Source organism: Gopherus flavomarginatus, chromosome 22 (genome assembly GCF_025201925.1).
Source record: "Gopherus flavomarginatus isolate rGopFla2 chromosome 22, rGopFla2.mat.asm, whole genome shotgun sequence".
NCBI lineage: Eukaryota > Metazoa > Chordata > Testudines > Testudinidae > Gopherus > Gopherus flavomarginatus.
The window spans coordinates 18,929,664-18,945,506 of NC_066638.1; the positions used below are offsets into that span (position 1 = coordinate 18,929,664).

Consider the following 15,843-nt stretch of genomic DNA (forward strand, 5'->3'; position numbering starts at 1 on the left):
TGGGGCTCGGGGGTTCATCCCCACTGCTCCAGCGTCAGGCCTGCAGGGTTGCCTGAGATCGGGGCTTCAGCCCTGCGGGAGGTGCTGGGGCTGAGGCTCTGGGTTTTAGCTGCAGGCCCCCCGCCCCCAAAAGCGTTTGCGGACCCCATGATGAGAACCACTGCATTAGATCATGCTATGCATTAGACTACTTCCACCCTTGCAGGTTAGAGCCCATTCCAACTAGGCTTATGCATCTTCTGTGGCTTCCCTGAGAAGCATACTGTGACAGTCTGGATCAATTTGTGAATTCCACTTTGTTTTATGAACACCACTTATAATTATAATCTTTACTGTGGATTAGAGAGCATCCATTTTGTAGCAGAGGTTTGACACCTAGCGGAGAGACTTTAAATGAGAAGCTATGACAAACCAATGCAGGGCCATCAGCCCTGAATAAGTCTTCCTTAATGGAACGATGTTTTCTATCAACAGGACACACACAAAATGACCTTGCTTCCGATTGTTACTCATCAAAATACCTTTTTGATTAAGGGAACGTGCACTAGGCTGGGCACCAGAATGCCATAAATTAAAGTCACACTTTCTATTGACTGGTATTATTGCACTGTGGTAGCACCAAACAGCTTTGGTCCTGAATCAGGACCCCGCTGTTCTATGCTCTGTTCAAACACACACAATGATGTTCCCTATCCCCAAAGAACTTACAATACTCTACATTTCAAAACAGTTCTGTAAGGCCCGAGACTTTCCCTAGAATGGAAGTGTTGCCGACACAGAAGTGCCAGAGGCAAGCAACAGCGGTTCGTTGCCCAGGGTGCTAAGCGCCAATGAACACACCAGGGTGGAGAAACAAACAACCAAGTTTATTTGAGCTCAAATAAGGTGCAAGGGAGAAAATCTCAAATCCTGCACCCCTAAAACAAGCAGTTTCTTCCTTTTATATCCCAGTTGTTTACTACAAAACTTTTTCGTGCTGACTAGCTGATTTCTCACTCCCCCCTCCTTTCCCATCCAGCTGCAGTATCCTTTCTCATTCAATCTTTTGTCTTCCCCCTTCCTCCCTGCTCTCCGCTGCTGAGACATGTATACAGTATCTTAAAACGGCCTTGACCGTGCTTTAGCCTAGCTTCAATGTATTACAGCAGAGAACTGGCTGTTACAACCGAAAACTAACTGCTAACACTACATTTTTGCAGCTACTAGTACATTAGGTTACACTAGGTTACACAAAGTGTTTAACATGGAGGAACATTGGTTCATTGAGGCCTACAACAGGAGCGCTTCATTGACACTTGTGGTCTACCACCCTCCCGAGTTACCTAGGGTTATGCCAGAGTGACACCAACAGAAGCAAGCATTTTACAGACAGAGGCTGAATAAGGTAATATCTGTCCTACCTGAGAATAGAATGTAGGTCTCTAATATGACAAGCCAAAGTCTCAGCCATTTACTTACATTGCTTCTCAAAAAGAACCTGCAAAAACTATGCTATGTATCCTGCCTGTAAAATAGGTCTTTGCTTGCTTACAAAACCCACTGTTTCAGTGTTTGTGTAACCCACACAGAGTTACATTTTCATTTTGCATCCCCTCTAATGACTGGTTAAAGAGGATAACAGCCACTGCTTCTGCAAGCTAATGTAATGAGTCCTTTAGCTCAAGCAGTAGAGGCTTGTGCTATAGCAGTAAAGGCGTAATCCTACCATTGATCTATGTGAGAAGTTGTTACAGTTGCACGTGATAAAATGTGTTTTTTTAAAAAAAAAAAAGAAGAAAAACCTAGAAAGTTACATATACAATTATATTAAGGACTTCTAAAAACTGCACAAGTCAAGTACTCAGTTGTTAAAAATACTAGAGTTAAGGTTGCCCATCCAATCCTAAATCTGCACCCTTTGTATTCATTATATAATTTTTAATTATTTGATAGTCCCCCCACTGTAATGTCTATAAGGAGATAGCTTTCAGGTCTGAGTCACAGCCATGAAAGATATAGAGAAACTGGCGGCCTATAGTTATGGCAATACAAATTATCAATATGAGTTGAGACTGTTATAAAAACTTGTTCATTGACTACGTATTTGAAAAACACATGGATATTTATATTAAAAGTATATCATGGTCAACTCAAACAGGGCTTCAGATTTACATTTTTTTAATATCAAACTCTTAGCCCTGGTCTTCTCACAAACGTATATAACTACACTGTTCAGGGGTGTGGAAAATCCACACCCCTGAGCGACATAGTTACACAGACCTAACACCCCATGTAGACAGTGCTATGGCGATGGGAGGGCTTCACCTATTGACACAGCTACTGCTTCTCAGGGTATGTCTACACTATGAAATTAGGTCGATTTTTTAGAAATCGATTTGATACAGTCGATTGTGTGTGTCCCCACTAAGCGTATTAAGTCGGCGGTGTGTGTCCACAGTACCTAGGCTAGTGTAGACTTTCGGAGCATTGCACTGTGGTAGCTATCCTACAGTTCTCGCAGTCTCCGCCACCCATTGGAATTCTGGGTTGAGATCCCAATGCCTGATGGGGCAAAAACAGTGTTGTGGGTGCTTCTGGGTAAATGTTGTCAGGCCTCCCTCCCTCCGCAAAAGCAATAGCAAAAAATTGTTTCTCGCCTTTTTTCCTGGATTACCCGTGCAGACAACATACCACGACAAGCATGGAGCCCGCTCAAGTCACTGTCACCGTATGTCTCCTGGGTATTGCTGGCAGATGTAGTACTGCAGTGCTACACAGCAGCATCCCCTTGCCTTGCCTTGCGGACAGCAGACAGTGCAATATGACTGCTAGCCGTTGTCGTCATCCCGTGGGTGCTCCTGGCCAGCCTGGACAAAAATGGGAATGACTCCAGGTCATTCTCTTCAAGTTTTGTCTAATGGAGATTCAGTCCTGCCTGGAATATCATGCCAGCTGGAGGCGGGGTGGGAGGTTAAGGCAAATCACCTGCCTGCTGATTACACGCAGCCAGACACCAGGGCAGTTAGAAGAGCACAGCAGGGTGCACTGTGCATTGGAGAAGCTTTGAAAACCAGTTTCATGACTGGTCAGGCTATGGTGTGACAATTCTGCCACCACTCCCCCCGCACATCTCCTCCCCTGCTCCGCCGCATCCCTGCCTGAAAGAAATCAGTGCGCACCTTTCCCATATCTGCTTGTGCTGCATATTCCTAGATGTAGCACAAGGTGTAGCATATTCCTAGATGGAGTGGTATCCTACACTACACCTGCTGCCGGCATCAACTGCTGTGTGCTGTCCCAGTGTCCTAGTGCCACCGATCCACTAATGGCAGGGCAGGCTACCCTTTCAGAGCCTGCACCCCTCACCCCCTTCTACACCCCTGTCAAACCTTATTCCCAGATTTGGACCTTAGCGTCCAAAATATGGGGGTTAGCATGAAAACCTCCAAGCTTAGTTACCAGCTTGGACCTGGTACTTGCTGCCACCACCCAAAAAAATTAGAGTGTTTTGGGGCACTCTGGTCCCCCTGAAAAACCTTCCCAGGGGACCCCAAGACCCAAATCCCTTGAGTCTCACAACAAAGGGAAATAATCCTTTTTCCCTTCCCCCCTCCAGGTGCTCCTGGAGAGATACCCAGACACAAGCTCTGTGAATCCAAACAGAGTGACTCCCCCTCTCCGTTCCCAGTCCTGGAAACACAAGCACTTTCCTCTTCACACAGAGGGAATGCAAAATCAGGCTAGCAAATCCAACACACACAGATCTCCCCCTGATTTCTTCCTCCCACCAATTCCCTGGTGAGTACAGACTCAATTTCCCTGAAATTTCCCAGTAAAGAAAAACTTTAACAGGTTTTTAAAAAGAAAGCTTTATATAAAAAAAGAAAGAAAAATACATACAAATGGTCTCTTTGTATCAAGGTGACAAATACAGGGTCGATTGCTTAAAAGAAATATGAATAAACAGCCTTATTCAAAAAGAATACAAATCAAAGCACTCCAGCACTTATATTCATGTAAATACCAAAGAAAAGAAACCATATAACTTACTATCTGATCTCTTTGTCCTTACACTTAGAAACAGAAGATTAGAAAGCAGAAACTTCTCCAAAGCTCAGAGAAAGCAGGCAGACAGAAAACAAAGACCTCAGACACAAAATTCCCTCCACCCAAAGTTGAAAAAATCCGGTTTCCTGATTGGTCCTCTGGTCAGGTGCTTCAGGTGAAAGAGACATTAACCCTTAGCTATCTGTTTATGACAACCCCTACCCCAGAACCTGCACCCAAACTCCATTCCAGAGCCTGCACCCCTCACTACCTCCAGCACATCCATCCCCTGCCCCAGCCCAGCGCCTGCACCCAGCACTCAAACTCCATCCCAGAGCCTGCACCCCCAGGCTCCCTCCCCCACTCAAACTCCATCCCCGAGCCTGCATCCTGCACCCTAATCCCCAGGCCAGGATCTGCACCCCAGACCTCCTCCCCTGACACAAAGTCCCTCCCAGAGCCTTAGGCAGGTTGGGGGGGGCAGATTTTGGGGGACAGCAGGTTCTGGGCACCACCAAAATATCTACAAACCTGCCACTCATGGCCAAAGGACTCTTTGATGGCTGGACAAACACCTGCCAGGGATGGTATAGACCAGGGGTTGGCAACCTTTCAGAAGTGACAGAGTCCTGTGGCACCTTATAGACTAACAGACGTTTTGGAGCATGAGCTTTCATGGGTGAATACCCACTTCATCAGATGAACATGCATTCGACGAAGTGGGTATTCACCCACGAACGCTAATGCTCCAAAACGTCTGTTAGTCTATAAGGTGCCACAGGACTCTTTGTTGCTTTTACAGATCCACACTAACATGGCTACTGCTCTGATACTTTCAGAAGTGCTGTGCCGAGTCTTCATTTATTCACTCTAATTTAAGGTTTCATGTGCCAATTATCTAGTTTAACATTTTTAGAAGATCTCTCTCTATAAGTCTATAATATATAATCAAACTACTGTTGTGCGTAAAGCAAATAAGGTTTTTAAAATGTTTAAGAAGCTTCATTTAAAATTAAATTAGAATGCAGAGCCCCCCGGACCGGCGGCCAGGACCCGGGCAGTGTGAGTGCCGCTGAAAATCAGCTCGCCTGCCGCCTCTGGCGCGCGCCATCGGTTGCCTGCCCCGGTACAGATAACACTTAGCGCTGCGCTGAGCGCAGGGAACGGGGACGGAGCTCGGCGCTGGCTGCACGCTGCGGGCTGGGGCAGGAGACAGGACTAGAGGGCGGGGGGGCAGCAACCTGCCCAGGACGGGGATAGAGACCTGCAGGGGCGGACAGACTGTCCCGCCACCAGGCAGCCCCGCCCAGCTCGGGGGCCCTTCTCACCCTCCCTTTGTGTAGCCAGCTGGCGGGAGGAACGCAGCGGCCGCTTTAAACCCCTGATCTCTGCGCCTGCCTGGGCGCCGGCCTTCGTCGTTGCGCGGGTGGCCTCGCTGTCTTCTCTAATTGGCCAGGGGAAACAAGGGTGTCTCGCCTCCCGGCTCTAATAGGTTTCGCGTGGTGCTCGTCTGACGCCCAATATGCTGATTGGCTAATACAGGGATCCCTGGAAGCAGTTCCGGGAAACCCCGCGTGTTGCCGGGGTCGCGCCGCCGTCCATGAGGAGAGGGGAAGTGCGCGCGCGCCATTTGCAGTCGCTGCTTAGGCCTCAGCCGCGCCGCGCAGGCCGCGCTCCGGTGAGTGTCGCTGGGCCGCCGCCGGGCGGGGGCGGAGGAGAGCCGGGCTGCCGCGCTCCGCGGCGGAGAGTCCCCAGCCGGGCCTGCGCAGATGGGGGGTAGCCACAGGCTCTAGCCAGGCGGGCCCGGGGCCTTGTGGAAGGCGGGGGCTGTAGGCCGCGCTCGCGGAGGCGCTGCTGGGCACCTGGCTTGGGACGGGGCCGTCGGGGAGTGGGGCTGCTGAGGCGGTCGGGGGCGCATGGGGCGCAGGCTGTCGCTACCCGCTCTGTAGCGCGCGGGGTGAGAGGCCCAGCGTGGCTGCGGAGTGGCTGGTTCTGTGCGGGGGGGAAGGTCCGCTGTGCGTGCGGGTCGGGCCTGGGGACGGGGGTAGCGGCAGACTGACGCCTCCGCTCCGCTCCACCACGTGGATTGGGTCTGGTAGGTAGGTGACGAGAGGCAGGTGCTGGTTCCTGCTCCGTGTTAGGCTTAACGCCGCCCCATTGCATTCCATCTCCTGTGTGTAAAGCGCAGCTCCCTCCCTCTTCAGCCTGTACCACTAGACAGCAGCTCAGGGAAGGGGCCTGGAGGCAAAGCCTCATGGCTGCTGGCCACATGGGACCCTTTATCTCCACTACCACGTGTGCATGGATTGGTTAGGAAATATTTTGACTAAATGCTGATTTATCTGTATTGCCATGATGATGACACACCTGTTCTCTGTAAAACCACCTGTAGGAAGTATTTGGGTTTTAGTAAGCTAAATTTTGCATTAAACCTATATAAAATAATTCAAGTTACCATTTGTCTACTTCGTTCCAGATGGTAAATCTTGTTTAGTGCAAGAAAGATAAAATTCTCTAGGACCTGATTACTATGAATTTCTATTTTCTTTTGTGAACCTTACTGAACTTCTGTTCTCTAACATTGATTAAAAAATACATGTTTTTAAAGTGGATTTAGTTTCTGTATTTTAGTGGCTTTGTTATCCATTACTCTGTGAATGTAGTCAGTTACCCTATATGACCTATGGTTCCACATAGGGTTATTTAGGGGAGGTTGATCAGACTTTTTTCTTTATCTTTTTTGTCATCTCTCCCAGTACTGAGCAAGAAGATTTCATCAGCTTTGATACTATTGTGCTGTGGAGAGCATTGTGAGGGCCACAAACGTTTTCCTATTTATGATGTATTACAGAACAATTACTAGTGTCATACAGTGTATTTTTAAGGAATAAAAAAGCTTCTGTAATTCCTAACTACAGTGCTTTTTTAAATCCTTTCTGTGAAGTGACTGTCTTTTCTGTGTAAATTATAGGGTTTGCAGACTAGCAGAATTCTACCTAACCTTTTTATTCTAAAAGCCATGTTTCCTAAGAGTATTTAACATCCTTACTCAAGTGTCTGTACGCAAGTATTACCTAGCAGACTAAAAGACATACTGGAGCATGAGCTTTCGTGGATGAATTCCCACTTTTGTCGGATGCATTTCCACTACATGCATCCAGTGAAGTGGGTATTCACCCACAAAAGCTCATGCTCCAATATGTCTGTTAGTCTGTAAGGTGCCACAGGACTCTTTGCTGCTTTTACAGATCCAGACTAGCACAGCTACCCTTCTGATACTTGACAAGTATTACTGTGATTCACACCAAAAACAAATGAGTTTATTCTGGCAGTATCACTGTGGTAGATAAATGATTTTATCTCTGTTTTACAGATAGAGAGCTGAAGTGCCCTTTTGGAAGATAAATTCATGGATGTTAGGGCATGTCTTCACTGTAGAATTAATTTGAGTGATAACTCAAGTATTGTCCCTAACTTGAGTCCCATCCACACTCAGACCTTTAACTTGAGTGTGATCCTGTTTGTAACTTGAGTTGGCTGACCCGTTTGTGGAGTGTGTGTATGTGTTGGGGGGGGGGAGCACAATTTGTCAGCTGCTAGTACAATTACTGAAGCCTGATATCTATAGATACTAGAAATTTAGGTTGGTATAACTGTCGCTCAGAGGCGTGAGAAAATCCATCCCCCTTAGCAATGCAGTTAAACTGACCTAAGCTCCAGTGCAAGGTCACTGGTAGAAACCCTCCTATTGGCATAGGTAGCATCTTAACTGAAGCCCTCCAGTGGTGCATTTGCAGCATTTTAGGTGTAGACAAGCCCTCAGAATCATTCTGTGCAACTGGAGTGTTGTTAGGCTACCTTGAGAGGGAGTTGATTCAAATGTAGATAATGTAATATGAGTTAGTTCTGCGTCGAAGTTATAGCCTTAGGTGTTCGTACCATGATGACAGGGCATATAGATACTCTTGAACACAGCCTAACAACCTAGGGTTGTAATGACCTCCCTCTAGATGTGGGGAAAGTGTCCCTAGGCTTTCCCATATCATTAGGTCATTTGATGGGAAAAGATGAGAAGAGCTGCTCTGGAGGGTTGGATGTGTTAAATACTCATTGTAACAATTGTATTTACTGTGCTAGAAGTTAGACTTTTAACTGTGGTAATCTGCAAAGCTCTTAATTTGCATGAAGGCAGTAACTTCATAGCAAAAATTTAGTCCTGTAGCTTGTTCACTACTCTTGCACTGTCATAAATAACTTATCACTTGTATCACAAGTATTGCTTAAGGCAGTGGTTTTCAACCTTTTTTTTTTTTTTTTTTTTTTTTTTTAAATTTTGTGGACCCCCTGCATTTCAATTGAAGGTGTGGACTCCTTTGGAAGTCTTGGACATGGTCTGCGGGCCAAGGTTGAAAACCACGGGCTTAAGATAAACTGATGCATTACAGTTAGTCTTTTTGGTGTGTAGAACTTGCAAAACTTTCTTCTGGATTGCTAGTCAGTAGTGTGAGGTTCTTTGGTAATTCAATTCACAGTTCAACTTCCAGTATAAACCCTTGCATTCCCTCACATCTTCCTTAAATTCTTCTTTTGGGTTTAAACTTTCTATGATCTAAGGGTGTGTCTACGCTAAGTTTTTTTTTTTTTTTTTTTTTTAATGCAGTTGCTTGTGTGTCCCCACACAAAATACTTTAAGTGCATTAAGGTGGCAGACTGCGTCCACAGTACCAAGGCTAGCGTCGACTTCCGGAGCGTTGCACTGTGAGTGGCTGAGAGTAGCTATCCCACAGTTCCCGCAGTCTCCACTGCCCATTGGGATTCTGGGTTGAGATCCCAATGCCTGATGGGGGCAAAAACAGTATCGTGGGTGGTTCTGGGTAAATGTTGTCAGGCCCCCCTTTCCCTCCCTCATTCTGTGAAAGCAATGGCAGACAATCATTTTGTGCCCTTTTTCCTGGGTTACCTGAGTAGACGCCATACCACGGCAAGCCTGGAACCTGCTCAGCTTGCCATCACCGTACATCTCCTGAGTGCTGGCAGATGTGGGACTGCATTGCTGCACAGCAGCAGCTCATTGCCTTTTGGCAACAGACGGAGCGTTACAACTGGTCAGTCAGGGTGCCTGGGCAGACATGGGAATGACTCAGCCAGGTCATTCCCATCTTCTGCCGAGCACCCAGGAGATGACAATGGCTAGTAGTCCTTCTGCACCATCTTCTGGTGAGCAGCCAGGAGAGGATGATGGCTAGCAGTCAAACTGCACCGTCTGCTGCCACCCTAAAGATGTAAAAGATAGATGGAGTGGATCAAAACAAGAAATAGACCCGATTTGTTTTGTATTCATTTGTTTCCTCCCTCCCTCCATGAAATCAATGGCTTGCTAAACCCGAGGGGGCCATTCTGTGTGTGACAGTTGTTTGTGTTTCTCCTTGATGCAAAGCCACCCCCTTTGTGGACTGTAATTCCCTGTAAGCCATATTGTCAGTCGCCCCTCCCTCCCGTCAGAGCAGACAGTCGTTTCGTTTCTTTCTTCAGCCCAGATGCCATAGCACTGGATCATGGAGCCCGCTCAGATCACCAAGGCAATTATGAGCACTTTAAACACCACGCACAGTATCCTGGAGTATATGCAGAACCACAACCTGGCAAAGCAAAACCAGGCCAGGAGGCGACAGCAGCGCAATGACAAGAGTGATGAGGACATAGACATGGATATAGACTTCTCACAAAGGACGGGTCCCGGCAGTGTGCACATCATGGTGTTAATGGGGAAGGTTCATGCTGTGGAATGCTAATTCTGGGCTCGGAAAACAAGCACAGACTGATGGGACCACATAGTATTGCAGGTGTGGGACGATTCCTAGTGGCTGCGAAACTTTTGCACGCGTAAGGGCACTTTCATGGAACTTTGTGACTTGCTTTCCCCTGCCCTGAAGTGCCAGAATACCAAGATGAGAGCAGCGCTCACAGTTGAGAAGCGAGTGGCGATAGCCCTGTGGAAGCTTGCAATGCCAGACAGCTACCAGTCAGTTGGGCATCAATTTGGAGTGGACAAATCTACTGTGGGGGCTGCTGTGATGCAAGTAGCCCACGCAATAAAAGATCTGCTGATATCAAGGGTAGTGACTCTGGGACATGGGTAGGTCATAGTGGATGGCTTTGCTGCAATGAGATTCCCTAACTGTGGTGGGGCAATAGACGGAACCCATATCCCTATCTTGGCACCAGAGCACCAAGCCAGCGAGTACATAAACTGCAAGGGGTACTTTTCAATGGTACTGCAAGCACTGGTGGATCACAGGGGACGTTTCACCAGCATCAACCTGGGATGGCCAGGAAAGGTACACAACGCTCACATCTTCAGGAACGCTGGTCTGTTTCAAAAGCTGCAGGAAGGGACTTTCTTCCCAGACCAGAATATAACCTTTGGGGATGTTGAACTGCCTGTAGTTATCCTTGGGGACCCAGCCTACCCCTTAATGCCAGGGCTCATGAAGCCATACACAGGCAGCCTGGATAGTAGTCCAGAGCAGTTCAACTATAGGCTGAGCAAGTGCAGAATGGTGGTAGAATGTGCATTTGGATGTTTAAAAGTGCGCTGGCGCGGTTTACTGACTTGGATAGACCTCAGCGAAAGCAATATTCCTGTTATTACAGCTTACTGTGCGCTCCTCAATATCTTTGAGAGTAAAGGGGAGACTTTTATGGTGGGGTGGGAGGTTGAGGCAAATTGCCTGGCCGCTGATTACGTGCAGCCAGACTCCAGGGCGGTTAGAAGAGCACAGCAGGATGTGTTGTGCATCAGAGAAGCTTTGAAAACTAGTTTCATGACTGGCCAGGCTACGGTGTGAAAGTTCTGTTTGTTTCTCCTTGATGACCCTCCCCCCCTTGGTTCACTCTACTTCCCTCTAAGTTAAACACCCTCCCCTCCCCCCTTCGATCACCACTTGCAGAGGCAATAAAGTCATTGTTACTTCACATTAATGCATTCTTTATTAATTCATCACACAGATAGGGGGTTAACTGCCAAGGTAGCCTGGGAGAGGTGGGGGTGCAGGGAAGTGGGGGAGAAGGGAAGGACAAGGCCACACCTCACTTTAAAACTTATTGAAGGCCAGCCTTCAGGTGCTTAGGCAATCCTCTGAGGTGGAGTGGCCAGAGGGGGGGCCCATGTTCTTGGGTGTCTGGGTGAGGAGGCTATAGAACTTGTTGAGGAGGGCGGCTGGTTACACAGGGGCTGTAGCGGCGGTCTGTGCTCCTGCTGCCTTTCCTGCAGCTCAACCATACGCTGGAGCAGGTCAGTTTGATGCTCCAGCAGTCAGAACATCGACTCTTGCCTTCTGTCGGCAAGCTGATGCCACCTATCCTTTTCAGCCTGCCACCTCTCCTCGCGTTCCTGTTATGCTTTCCTGCACTCTGACATCGTCTGCCTCCACGCATTCTGGTGAGCTCTGTCAGTGTGGGAGGACAGCAGTAGCTCTGAGAACATCTCATCCCGAGTGCATTTTTTTTTCCCTCCTAATCTTCACTAGCCTCTGTGAAGGAGAAACATTTGCAGCGGGGGGGAGTGAGATTGGTAGTGAAAAAAACACATTTTAGAGAACAATAAGATCACTCTTTCCCATTAAACGTTGCTGTTCACATTACACAGCACATGTGCTTTCGTTACAAGATAGCATTTTGCCTCTTCTATTGAGGGCCTGCTGGTGTGGTGTGAGAGATCCCTCCCGCCATGCCAGGCAACAGAATTTGGCTTGCAGGCAGCCATGGTAAGCCACAGTCTTTTGGCTTCTTTAACCTTCATAACATGTGGGAATGGTTTCAAACAGCAGCACCCTTGTTTCCCATACCAAGCGGCCGTTGGGTTGGCCATTTAAAATGGGTTTGAAATTTAAAAGGAGGGGCAGTGGTTTGTGGGTTAGTGTGCAGCACAAACCCAAATAACCCCCCCCCCCCAATTCTGTGGGATGATCACTTCACCCCTCCCCCCACCACGTGGCTAGCAGCAAGGAACATTTCTGTTTAGCCACAGCCGAGCAGGAACGGGAACTTCTGAATGTCCCCTTAATAAAAGCACCCTATTTCAATCAGGTGACCATGAATGATATCTATCACTTTCCTGAGGGTAACAGAGAGAGAGAGAGAACGGGTGTTGTCTGAATGCCAGCAAACACTGGGATTTCCGCTCCATCTGCATACATGTTAACAGACTTTTGCAGTAGCTGTACTGGCTGCCAATGCCAGGGCAGATTAATCAATAAACACACTTGCTTTTAAACCATGTGTAATATTTACAAAGGTACACTCACCAGAGGTCCCTTCTCCACCTACAGGGTCCGGGAGCATGCCTTGGGTGGGCTTAGGGGGTACTGGTTCCAAGTCCAGCGTGAAAAACATATCTTGGCTGTTTGGGGAAACCAGTTTCTCCGCTTCCTTGCTGTGAGCTATCTTCAGTCTCTTTGTCATCATCTTCCTCATCCCCAAAACCCGCTTCCTTGTTGCGTGATTCTCCATTGACGGAGTCAAAGCACAGGGTTGGGGTAGTGGTGGCTGCACCCCCCAGCGTAGCATGCAGCTGAGTGTAGAAGCAGCATGTCTGCGGCTCTGCCCCGGACCTTCCGTTTGCCTCTCTGGCTTTGCGGTAAGCCTTAGCTCTTTAATTTTCATGTGTCACTGCTGTGCGTCCCTGTTATGGCCTCTATCCTTCATGCCCTTTGAGACTTTTTCTAATGTTTTGGCATTTTGTTTACTGGAACAGAGTTCAGGTAGCACGGATTCGTCTCCCCATTCGAACCTCCTGTTCGGTCCATGCTGGATCTCTTTTGCGATCTTGGGACTCCATCATGGTCACCTCTGCTGATGAGATCTGCTCTCAGCTGCACCTTGCCATGCTAGCTAAACAGGAAATGAGATTCAAAAGTTTGTGGGCCTTTTCCTGTCTACCTGGCCAGTGCATCAGAGTTGAGAGCGCTGGCCAGAGCGGTCACAATGGCCCACTCTGGGATAGCTCCTGGAGGCCAATACCATCGAATTGCGTCCACACTACTCCACATTCGACCCGGCAAGGCTGATTTCAGCGCTAATCCCCTTGTCAGAGGTGGAGTAAAGAAATCGATCTGAAGAGCCATTTAAATAGGAAAAAAAGGGCTTCATCGTGTGGACGGGTCCAGGCTTAAATCGAGGTAACGCTGCTAAATTTGACCTAAAATCGTAGTGTAGACCAGGCCTTAGACTGAAGGTAACTTTTTTAGGGGGGAGGGATGGATAAATCTGTTCAACTGTGCTTCAGTAAAACTACTGGGGTAAGATAATTTTTCAGTTTTTAAAAAAAAAAATTTTTTTTTTTGATTAATTGATAAATCAAATGGCTGAACTTCAAAATGTTAAATGTAATGTCTTTAAACCTCCAGTGAGGCATTAGCTGTCTAGTAGGTGGTGATGGCAGGGGGATGGGGGGAATTAAAGTAACTAACTTAGGGCAGGTCTACACGGTGGGGATAAATTGACCTAAATTATGCAACTCCAGCAATGTAAATACGTACCTTAGGTCAACTTACTGTGGTGTCTACATGGCTCTAGATCGACAAGAGTTTCTCCCAGTGACTTACCTTATGCTTCTCATTCTGGTGGAGTACCGGAGTTGACGGGAGAGGAATCGGCAGTTGATGTAGCAGGTCTTCACTAGACTCAGTAAATCGATTCCCGATGGATTGATCGCTGCAGCGTCGATCCACCGATAAGTGGATACAAGCCCTTAGAAATGGCTTTGGTGCAGGCTCAATGCAAAATTATCCATAAGGTTTTTAGTTATGCCTGCTGCACTTTAAAGTTGACTAAGTACAGATTTGCTGCTCCATGGTACCACAAGTGTTGTAGCAAGCTGAATAGCAGTCCAGGAGAAGTCACTGTTCTCAGCTGCTGTATCATCTTGTAGTTGGACTTATACTAAAGGAGAACTACTTTTGTGGAAAAATGTAGGTTTGACTACTTGCATTACTTGAGTATAAGCCACCCCCCCCCCAACTAAAAAACACCTAGAGTTCCAATTTTGCATGTGGCTACTAGACCTCAGTGAGGATTAGTTACTTTAAGACTTTGAGATATGGGTGGGCTGGTAACTCAACAAAAATACAGTGCTGTCTTCAGTTGCATAGTTGGCAGTGCCAATATGGAGTCTTATGTAAAACACCATTCTGTAACTTCAAAATGGTGCAGTTAGGTAATGGCCTGGACACCAATATGGATTCTACACAAAACATCCACACTTACAGTCTACAGTTGCTCCCAAACTTTGCATACTGCTGCTTGCTCAAGAGGCACATCTTTATATGTATGCACCTCCTGAAGTCCACCCATCTTTGCACATTCTACATATCTCATACACTTCCAGAAGTATCATTACTTTAGTATGCATCTCTAATCTTTGCATACGTCTGGGTTAAAATATCTCCCTGTCCCCCAGAAACTTCGGTTACTTGTGCACATGAAGAAATTGCACATAATTAGTTTTTATATGTACATTTTGTGCTTTCACATATGGCTGTTTGGTAGTTGAGCCACATCATGGGTGTGATCCACGTGCAAACTCAAATATCTCTTCTTTTTTACACTTGCATAACTTCAAAGTTCTTTTCTAGTCTGAATAATTAAAGTAAACATGTTACCTTCTTAATCAACTGATCTTACAACACATTCGATTAACTTTATTTGGTGGCAAAGAAATTTTGACTAGTGTTTACTTCTGCTGTGTTTGCATATCTGACACAGTTAAGTGGAAGAGAGCTGGATTATCTTCCTCTTTGTGCATCAGTATAACTCTTGAATTCCAGTTTACCTGTGTAGCCCCATTGAAGACATGGGATCATAAGGGTGTTGCAGAGGATGTGATTTGGCTTGTGTGTTGAAGCATGAAAGAAAAATCACCATTTAACACTCAGATTCTAGTCTGACTTTGCAAAACAAGCAGATTTTTTTTTCTTCCATCTGCTAATGATTGGAATGGTGTGCATGTCTTCTGGAAATCACTGAGACAAAAAATACTCCTACCGTAATATCTTCGTTTCAGAGTAGAATCACACTTAAAGAAGCGTTTGCAGTTAGACACATGACAGGAAATACATAGTTAAGGATGAATAATTTTAACTTTGCTGGCTTGTGCGTATGCATTACAATAGTCTTACGTTATATGATCTCATGAGTTCTCAAGTTTTTTTGCAAAGATAAACATATAACATGAAGAAAACACTTTACTTACATGAAGTAAAGTAAAAGGCTTAAAATTCAAACTAAAAGTGCATTCTGCATTGGAGTAATACTGTAGCAAAAACTTATTGGATTGTATACTCCTACATAAATACCAAGCTGATAGTGATACTAAATATTTCATACCATTAGGTTACAAAAGCAGTACTTTATAGCTTATGAGAAGCTTTAGCTGTGGAACTGCAAATGCATTGTTTGCAGCCAGAGGTGTACAGCCAGTGATTCTCAGCATAAGTTTTAGTCAAGCTTGAGAACATGACTAAAGTCTTCAACTCTCTCCTGATGGAAGATGTTAATGCTGTGTGAAAATGACTTTTGAAGTGTTAATCCAATTTTACGAAAAGCCTCTTAAAGGGACAACAACAACTTAAGCTACGCACTTGTGAACATTTTTACTGTTAGAGATAACACATTTACTGAGGCTATTTGTCTATTTCACTTGTTTACTTTGTGTAATCAGTTTCACACTTTCCCTGTATATTCAACCCTGTAAGTGAGAGACACTAAAGTAAAGAAAAATGATTGTCAAGCTACAAAAAACTGGCAGAGGAGTTGGGA

General features: G+C 46.3%; 2 protein-coding genes across 3 annotated transcripts in view; one reads left to right on the forward strand and one right to left on the reverse strand.

The window, feature by feature from the left end:
- Positions 1 to 15,843, reverse strand: part of PTAFR (platelet activating factor receptor) — a 566,600-nt gene that overhangs the window by 146,914 nt on the left and 403,843 nt on the right. The window lies entirely within an intron of this gene.
- Positions 5,602 to 15,843, forward strand: part of HNRNPR (heterogeneous nuclear ribonucleoprotein R) — a 62,132-nt gene continuing 51,890 nt past the window's right edge. For both annotated transcript variants that reach the window (XM_050932320.1, XM_050932321.1), the window contains exon 1: positions 5,602 to 5,704. In XM_050932320.1, the coding sequence (XP_050788277.1) occupies positions 5,627 to 5,704 (78 nt within the window). In that variant the 5' untranslated portion in view covers positions 5,602 to 5,626. The remainder of the gene's footprint in view (positions 5,705 to 15,843) is intronic.